Raw genomic sequence first — 9602 nt, forward strand, 5'->3', positions numbered from 1 at the left:
CCTCGCTCCCTCAGCGGCTCCGGGGTCGGGTCCCGGTCCGTGCCACCGCCCCGGCCCCTTCCCCCGCGCCGTGCCGCCGCCGCTTCCGCGCCGGGCCGGGCCCTGCCGGCAGCGCCGCGGGCGGGCCGGGCCGGGCGGCGGGGCCGCCGCGCCGCCGAGCGGGGCGGGGCGGGGCGGCTGGGGCAGCTCCGTGGGAGCGGCCGCGGGGAACGCGCCGGCCGCGGCAGGTGCCTCCCGCCCGCGAGCCGCCGCCGCCCCGCGGGCTCCCGGCGTTCGGCACCGCGCGGAGGCGGCGGGCGCGGCGGCCGCTCCGGCACCACCACCTGTGGCGGCGGGATGGCGGAGCTCGACATCAGCGCCGAGGCGGTGATGGGCTTCCTGAGGGAGCGCGGCGGGCGGGTGCGCAACACCGAGCTGGTGAGCGCCTTCCGGCCGCTGCTGGAGGCCGGCGGGGCCCGTGCCGGTGCCGATGCCGGCGACGCGGAGGGGCGGGCGGCGCGGCGGGAGCGGTTCAAGGCGGCGGTGAACGCCGTGGCCACGGTGAAGGAGATCGACGGCGTCAAGTTCGTGGTGCTGAAGAAGCGGCTGCGCGCTGCCCCGCAGGCGGCGGACGATGCCGGGGCCCCTGTCCCGGTTCCCGTCCCGACCCCGGTTCCCGACCCCGAGCCGGTTCCCGTCCTCGAGCCGGTTCCCGACCCCGAGCCGGTTCCCGTCCCCGAGCCGGACCCCGCCGGGACGCCCCCCGAGGAGCCGCCGGGGCCGCGGGCCGTGGCCGAGCTGCGGGGCCTGTTCCAGGGCGGCGGCGGCGGGGTGCCCCTGCCCGGCGGCGCGGGGGGGGCCCGGCGGGAGCCGCCGCCCAAGCCCTGCATGCTGCCCGTGCGCTACGTGCAGCCCCCCGCCGCCCCGGGGCCGCCCCAGGAGGCGGCCAGCCCGCTGTCCCCACCGTCGCTGGACGAGGAGGCCGGGCACCGCTCGCCCGGGCTGCGGAGGGGGCCCAAGAACCACCGGGCCAGCGAGGAGACGGTGGTGCCCCTGGAGCAGGCGGAGCACCAGTGGCTGGTGCTGGCGGCCGACGGGCAGTGGACGCAGCAGCTCCACGGGCTGCTGCTGGGCGACGCCAGCCTGGCGGCTCGCAGGGACTTCATCTCCGGCTTCACCGCCCTGCACTGGGCCGCCAAGAGCGGCAACTGCGACATGGTGACCAACATCATCCGAGCGGCCGAGAAGGGCGGGTCCCGCGTCAACGTGGATGCCAGGTCGCACGGTGGCTACACGGCGCTGCACCTGGCTGCTATACACGGCCAGGAGAAGATCATCAACATGCTCGTCTACAGCTACCATGCCAAGATTGACCTGAGGGACTACAGTGGGAAGAAGCCGCACCAGTACTTAAAGGAAGGGACGTCCCTTGCAATCAGGCGCTTGCTGGGGGATCCCAGCCTTTCCCAAAACACGGAGCACTCTATGCCCATCAAGAAGTCTACAAAGCTCGCGGCTTCAATCTTGAGCTCCACCAGCACATTCCTGGGAGTCATATCCGATGACATGGCTTTCTATGATCTCACCAAAGGTTTAAGGAAGCCCTCGACCTTAAACAAGCTTCTGACTGCTACTACGGGCCCGAGGAGGAAGCCAAAGATCAGAGGGGGCTTCCCTTCGTATTCCTCACTCTCTGAGGTAACGGAGGAGGAAGAAGAGGTTGTTGTGAAACGCAGACCCGTTTCTGAGCTATTCTTTGGCCACTAGCCTCTGCCTCACTGTGATCAAAATGGTTTAATAGCATGGCTGGTGTCTTACCTTTCTCTTGCAGAAGCAGTTTGGACTTTTTCTCTCCGTGTCTGTCTTTTTGGACGTTTAACTGAATGAGTAATAGGGTCTACATCCAAAGGCCAAAGCATGAAACCCAGCCCCAGGTGCCTGTGGAAAGGGAGCTGCCAAGAAGTGCTTTCCATGCTGTATGTACCATCGTGCTGATTTGGTGGAGACCACAAACTTTATACTTAATGTCTGAAAAACTAAAACAGCATATGTGTGTTTGGACAGATCAGAATGCCTTCTTGATCTTTGTTCTTCAGCTGGAGAGCAGAAGCAAGGCGAAGGATTGCATATTTTACACTGTGAACAGCAAGCTGGTAGCTGGCTACTATATAACAAGGCTTGTTATCTAACAGGATTAAATTATCAGAGGAAAGATGCATAGTTTTCTATGATGTTTCTGATTATTTTGGTAGCAGAAGAGGGATGTTTATATTTACAAAGATTGTATACTTTTTCAAAACAAAGTTTCTCACTTGGAGACTTTCTCACTCACCATTCCACATCAGAAATACTAACATAATACTGATGCGTTTTATTAGATGAATTACTTAAAAAGAAAGACCCTGACTGTCAGCACTCAAATCACCATGACTTGTCTACCTCAGTTTGAAGGCTTGGCTAGTGGTTTAAGTTTTTCTCTCTTTCTGGAAAACTTCTTGACCAGGTGGTACTTACCACGTGTCTCGATGATACTGTGAACATTTAAACTTGACTGTAGCCCAATCAACTTAAGCTGAATAAAAAAACCTTTTCAGTTCAGTGAAAAACTGAACTGAAAAACTGGGAATTGGATCTGGCAGAGTTCCTGAGTAGCCAGACGGAAACAAAGTTAGGCTTGTATGTCTGGTTCCTTTTGTTTAAAACTTGGCCCATTTTGACCTATTTACAATAAATATTTATGAGCATTGGGCTTTATGTAATGTTAGGTGTTTCAGGGTAGAACCTCTGCATGACCTCTTGAAGCAGTGTTTATCTCAAGAGCATGAATCATTGACCTAAAACAAACTCTTCTTCTTCTTTTATATGATAAACATAATTGTTCTATATATAGAACTACACTTAGCTCAAAAAGCATGCTAATTGCATGTTAGGTTTGCAGTAAGATTATTATTTTTTTAATTACTGCTTGGTTAAAGTTAATGGAAAGAGGCAGAGCTATGAACAGAAGCTGTCCAACTTCTGGGGCAAGTCTGGTAAACCAGCAAGTTTTCTCTAAAACTGTGACTAGAAAACTATCATTGAGAGGTGCTGAAGGGGAGAGCAATGCTGCACTGGCTCTGTTTGTGTTTCTGCATTGAAACACTTGTTTATATGCTTTGCCTTTCCTTCCAAGTCAGTGACTTCAGGAATGTTTTGGTTTTTTCTGCCTTGCATTAAACCTAGTACTTGTAATTGGTTCTAATTGGCTTGTCCCAAACACTCACAAGGAATGCTGTAGGACTGAAGATGGAGGCACTGCCCTCTTTACTTCAAAACACTCTCTCTGAAGTTCCTGGAGTTGATGACATTCGTTGGGAGTGTGATCAGAGGTTGCAGCCAGGTCTGATGCACCTGTTCTAGGAAGAGACTGGATTATTCTGCTTCTGGATTGAACTAATTAAGTTGTTAAGCAAAGGTTAATGATCAAGCACCTCATGACTTCTATATCTGGAGTAGGGTTTAAAAAAAAATAAAATCCAATTTGCTCTCTAGCTGTTGGTGTGACCATTGACCAGTGTGGTCCTTTGAAGCCTAGATTTGTGCTGCACCTTGTCAGCTTGCAAAGTTCTGGGAAAAACAGGGCTCTGTTTTAAACTGTATTTCCAAGTGTACGGACATAGAATTTATTTTTGTTTTTTCTCTGTCCCCTAAAACCACAGAAGTGCGTGTGTGCATTAATGTTACCTCTGAGGCACTGACACTGCCTGGTGAAAACGTTCTGTTTCTGTGGGAATTGCAAACACTCCAGTTTGGCTTGGCCTTATTGAGAAGTTTGTTCAATAATTATGGATATAGACTTGATACCTGTTCAAACAACATTGCTGAACTTTAGTGCTCATTCAGAGTCAAGCCTACATGAGCCTGAGGCAGGGTTCAAGGATGGAGTGTTTTGTGTTTAAAAACCCTACCTGACTAATCTGGAGAGTGTGGTTGTGATTTCACCCCCGGGAAAGTAGGGAGAAGGTTTCATTGCTTCTCTATTGTTCTGTCAAAGAAGTCACAGCTGAGATAAGACTTCATTGCAACACATACCAAGAAAATTCTGCACTGTTTCCTCAGAGGCATGGAAGAGATTAGCTGGTGTGATAGAAAAATGCCCAGCAGCAAGAGCCCTCTTCCAGCATTCCCCAGGGAGTGCTGGAGGCTTGGCAGGAGGGTGGTCACAAAGGTGGGCAGCTCACAAGGTGCCGTGGGTGGGGCCAGGCTCTGCCCGCAGGTTTGTGCAGTGACTCAGCTCATTCCTCCTCCATGCTGAGCCGATGAAGGAAATGATAGTATTTAGGCAGGCTGGGATGAGTACATGAAGTGCAGTACAACTTCAGGTGCAGACAAACACTGAGAGGTATTGAGAATACACTGCTGTAATCTTACAGGTATATATAGTGCCTTTAGTTTAAAGTAAAACCAGTCCTTCAGCCTGGCTGGGTTTTGGGTTCCAATGTCACCCTTTAGACTGTGGGAAGGGGCACTGTAGGATGATGGGTGATCATGAGAGTGTTTTCCTGCAAGAGTCTAAAGCAGGACTGTTTTATGAATCCCTCAGCTTGACTGAGTCTCCCTAATTCTCATTTTCAAGCCAAAATCTGGCTGAGTGCAGTAGGATTTTCACCTGAACGGATGGCAGCTGTGAAGTTGAGCCAGGCTGTTCTCACAGGAACAGCTGAGAGGAGGGCTGGGTTCCCTCAGCACACTGGCCCGGGGCAGGGCTGTGCCATGGGCTGGGCATCAGCCTTTGAATCCCTGGCCCAGCACAGAGCTGGGAGCTGCCCAAGGCACGAGCAAAGCTAATAGCAGGAAAGGTAAAAACCAAAAAACATGAGCCCCACCCCCTGCTTTGCTCCTGCCCCCTGGAGAGGTCTTAGTGGTGGGGAAAGCTGGTGATGGAAGGCACGGATCAGGCACAGGAGCCGGACTCAGCAGCTTGGTGGTATTTTGCCTTGGTTACTAGCCTGCCCTCTCAGCATGTCTCAGTCTTCCTGCTATAAAATGTAGATAATCACCTTGGTCACTTCTTTAAAGCACACAGTCAGTACTGATAGGCAAATTGAAATCAAGATAATGTTTTTAGACCTGTAGGCAGCATGAGCAGTGTCATTCTCCCACCCTGTGAAGGCGCATTCAGTGGAGCGCCTACACAAACAAAAACGAGCTCAGATTTTAGTTCAGCAGCACTAGGGATCAGGAAAGCTTCTGTTTGCCTGACCCTGGCTCAGTCTGCCTGGTAAAAGATAACTTGGTTTGTCTGTTCCTTGGCACATTTTGTTCTGAGAGTATCAGCTAGAAAACCTGCTCTGAAGAGCTCTGCAAACAAACCTTAAACCATGATTCTGCACAAAGAGACAGACTTTGTCCTCCAGGATGTGGCTGTTTGAGCAGTGTGAGGCAGTGTGGTTGTGGTCAGGTTCACAGAGCTTTTTGGCTCTTTCCATTCCCTTGTGAGTGCTGCACAGAAACGTGGACTATGAAAACCCAGGAAATGCCACTCCTGTACTGCAGAGGAGTCTTAATGAGATTTCAGCTTCATCACAAACCCACAGTCCAGTGGAAGAGTCACAGTAACTCCAGAAGACCAATGGGAGCTGCAACCACCAGCTGGAGGTAGAGGAAGCATTTCTAGACAGTCCCCTAATTCCCTATTGCTCATCTCTTGCTCCCTCTCTTCATGTTTCCACTATGACCTACATTCCTTGGATGTATTTGCCTCCTGATTTGCATATTAATCTGAATAAACTGGCGACATGGCAGTTTTTGCTCTTTTCAGTTGTTTGTACTATTGTGGGACTCCCCAAATTAAGAGGTTGTTTACAGGGACTTGGCCAGCATGTAGCATGGGCACAAACAGTGTGGTGTTTGTTTTCTGCAACAGGAGAGCAGGGCCAGAGCAGGACAACACAGATCAAAAACTCTGCATTCTAATTAAGAATATTTCTATTCCAGTTTCAAGGTTAATTTCAGTAATTTCTAAGACAGAGCAAGTCATTAAGCACATTGAGCCTTTATACTGTGTGTGTAACCTGGAACCAGGCAAAATAGATCCATACTGTTAATATTAGCGCAGCTTTAGTACATCTTCCCTTTCTGTGAAGAGAAGATAGAGATGTGCACAATAAAAATTTTGCTGGCAGTGTTCAACTTTCCCTTTCTCAGTACAACTTCTGCTCTATATTTGTCCCAGGTAGAGCATTACTCCTTTTCTTCACCTGAAAGCCTGAGTTCTTAGCCAAACCCAAACCACCATTTCCCAAGTGGAAAATCATCCATCCCCATCACCTTGAGACCCTCCTGACAAGGTGAGAGACTCCGGCTGAGAAGCACAGTGAGTCTCCCTGTGGAGTCACAGCTGACACAAACCAAATGATGTTCATTTCCACTGAACAGAACCTGATATCCAAAGGCACAAGCCCTTGATGTGAGCTCATGGTATTGGGGTGCCAGGCCTTCCCCGCTGTCCTCACCCACAGGCTCCGGCATGAGGCAGATGGTGACACCAGTAAGAGTCACCAATGTGGTCACAGACTTTCTCACCATGATTTTTGTGTTGTTTTCTTCCACCACTCTCCCATGGTAGTTTTCCCCTTTGCAATAAAGAACTACAGCTTCACTCCAGGCTGGGATCAGCTCCAGACCAGAGCTCTCCAAGCTGCCGCTGTGTGTGACATCAGGTGCCACTGAGCCTGTGCTCAGCAGGGAACAGCTGAAAGAAACCCAGAAGGGGTCCTGCAGGCACCAGCCATGCCATCAGGAGCTGTCACAGGGCAGGGATCTCTGGAAAGATTGTTTCACAAGTGGTTCCCTTTTGAGGTAGTTTGAGATGTTCTTGCTCTTCCACCATGGGCTGAGCCCATTAGAAAGACCTCTGGGTCTTTATTTGCATTTTTAGAAATGCCTCTTATTCTCTAAATCAAGGCTATCAGAGCAGCCCATATTCTCTCTCCGTGGATTTATCCATGAGATGACTCAGCTTCAAGGCTCATGTGGTATTTTAAAGTCTCTGATAACCTTTAATGCCTCTCTTCATTTAGCAGTGAAATTCAAGTGCTGCTTCTTGAGAGCCTTTTGTGAACCCCAGAGGTTGCATGATTCCTACAGGCTGATTATTCTTTAATGTCTACGTGGGCTCCCTCCAGGCACAGAAGATTAGCTTTGCTATGCTGCTCTGAGTCTATTTTAAAAAATTTATTCAGATGGTTGCCATGAATTCACAAAGCAGAGAGAACATCCTTCTACTTATTAAATGTAGCTCTCACAAGCACCAAACAAATCTCTGTGCAGAGTACATTTGCAGTAACTCCCGCACCTCTCCGTTCCTTAATTAGTTCCACACGCAAAAGTCCCCAGCGTAACGCCCCAGTGAAGAAAATGAGGCTGGGGTTTAAAACAAAACAATTTAAATCCTTCGATTTAGTACCCCAAAGGCTGAAACAGCAGCTCCTGGTCCAGCAGTGACTCCCACACGTGGCAGTGGATGTTAAATGAGGTTCCAAACGAGCCGCTGTGTCTAAACTCCCAGCTGCTGCCGGGACGCTGCTGTCCGCCGCTGCCCGCTGAGCGCCCCTGCAGCGCGGGCTCTGCCTCGGGCAGCGCGGCTCATCCCGAACCGGCCCGCCCGCTCTGCCTGGCGCAGCAGGGGCTGTGCTGTCTCCCCCCACGCCACGCGTGTGTGGGCGGCCGAGCGAGATGCAGAGATCGTTCCTGGAACGCCACCAGCCTCCCACCGCCGGCACCCCACGGGGACATCTGGGCGCTCGCCTTTTGCCTCTGCCGCCTCTTCCTTCTCAGCGCTGCCGCTCGGCGCTCTCCTGCGTGCCGCTGGCATTAATTCATAGGCACAGCTCCCCGCAGGGCTCCGATTACAATTCTCCATGGAGCCGGGCTCACGTTATGCTTTACCTGGGAAAGCATCTCCCAAGGCTGGGCGGAGCGGGGGATTCCTGCCTGCTCTCCCAGAGGGGCTCGTACCAGGCAGCTTCTTCATCCCTTGCATTTTCCCAGCGCACACAAGAAGTTTACACAAGAAGTCACCCAGCATGGGGGTGATGCCAAGGCGCAGAAGTCTCTTGCAGGGGCTTTCCGAGGGCTCTGGTCAGAGGTGACTCTGTGCCGTTGCTGCAGGAGTCACAAATGGAAGGCTGGTGAACAATGGTGTCAGCAGCAATTATATGCAAGCGCTGCGAAGGATTTTATTTCCATAGCCCCTGTGGATCTGGTTCCACAAGAAGACCACCAGCTACTGCTGTTGAGAGTTCAAGTCTTAAATTTGTCTTCTGATGGGTAAAGGGTCAGAAAAAACCTGTGTGGAGCAGTGTGGGATGATAGCGTTGTAAAATGAAGATGCTCTGCATTTTGGCCATCTTGCCTTCCATGCTGCATGGTTTGAAGCTGGGGACAAACTGCCACGTGTTGGTAGGGGGTTGTAACTAGTGCCCTAAATACCAAACTTCCAGTAAAAGGCAATAGGATTCAAGAGTATGTGCCTAAACTATTTCCTGGCCTCAGTCTGCACTTTGAGAGGCTGCAGGTGACCGGAGCAGAAAGGGACTCTTAACCATGTTTTAGTGTGTTGGTGTGCCAGGAATGCTGCACAAGGCTGAGGTCCAGCATGACCTTTCACCATTACCCTCCTAATACATTTTTAACAAATGATCAGTATCAAAACCAAGACCCACCTGACAATCCAGACCTGCTGGTACTTTGAAAGGGATCTCTGGCTGCAGAGAGGTTCTGATGCCACCATTGTGTCCACTTTTCATTTTGCCAGGAATTTACAGTCTAACACCGTACCAAGGAGTCTATTTTTTTTTTTTTTTTTTAACAAGAGTAAAAGTTATTTTTAATTATTGCTCTTTGAAGCATACATGTGAGTGCCAGTTGTGGAAGGGGTAGCAATTGCCCTCCCCATGGCACAACGTTCAAAAAGATAAGCTAAACAGAAAATGGGCAGACCCATTTTTCCCCTTGAAAGCAAGCATTAGCTTAAATTACAAAACACCAATTTCCAATCAGGTGTTTTTCCCTCGGCTAGGAATAATAAGAATAAAGTGCACCTTCAAGTCAGGCTTCTCAAATCCTGTAAACAGCTCATTTAACATTGCTAGTATTTTATAAATTCTCCACTGACTCCATTAACATTGCTTCTGTTATTTTAAAGACTATTTTCAAAAGGCAGTTTTCAGATTTATGTACTAAAAGCCTGTATTTATGACCTTCTGAGAACCACTGTGCAGATTACTCACAGGGTCTGGCCATTTTCCCTCAGGTGTTAAGAACACTCAGCAGCTTGGTCACTGTGCTCCTTGAGTTCTTGTGCCCAGTGACATGCAATTCCAAAGAAGAGTCCTCAGGAACACGACAGCTTCTCTCCGTGGTGGTGATAATTACTGCAGCCAGGACACACATAACTAGTAAAGCATTTCTTGGTAAAGCCCAGCATCATGGCACAATGAACATCTGTTTGGCTGTGGAAGAAGTCTGAGTTTAATTAGTAGCTGCCTTATTCATGGTCTAGGTATGTAGTTTAGGGTGCATATTGTTCTCACTGAATTCTTGCAAACAAAAACCACTGAGATTTTAAATACAACAACATC

General features: G+C 50.4%; 1 protein-coding gene across 1 annotated transcript; it reads left to right on the forward strand.

The window, feature by feature from the left end:
• Nucleotides 1–285: 285 nt before the first annotated feature.
• On the forward strand, nt 286–5732 carry SOWAHA (sosondowah ankyrin repeat domain family member A; the record flags this gene model as incomplete). The annotated part of the gene is made up of 2 exons (XM_040078546.1): nt 286–627; nt 721–5732. Coding segments are annotated over 2 exons (1368 nt in total), but the record flags the coding sequence as incomplete, so codon positions are not given.
• Nucleotides 5733–9602: the final 3870 nt, after the last annotated feature.

Source organism: Hirundo rustica, chromosome 14 (genome assembly GCF_015227805.2).
Source record: "Hirundo rustica isolate bHirRus1 chromosome 14, bHirRus1.pri.v3, whole genome shotgun sequence".
Taxonomy (NCBI): domain Eukaryota; kingdom Metazoa; phylum Chordata; class Aves; order Passeriformes; family Hirundinidae; genus Hirundo; species Hirundo rustica.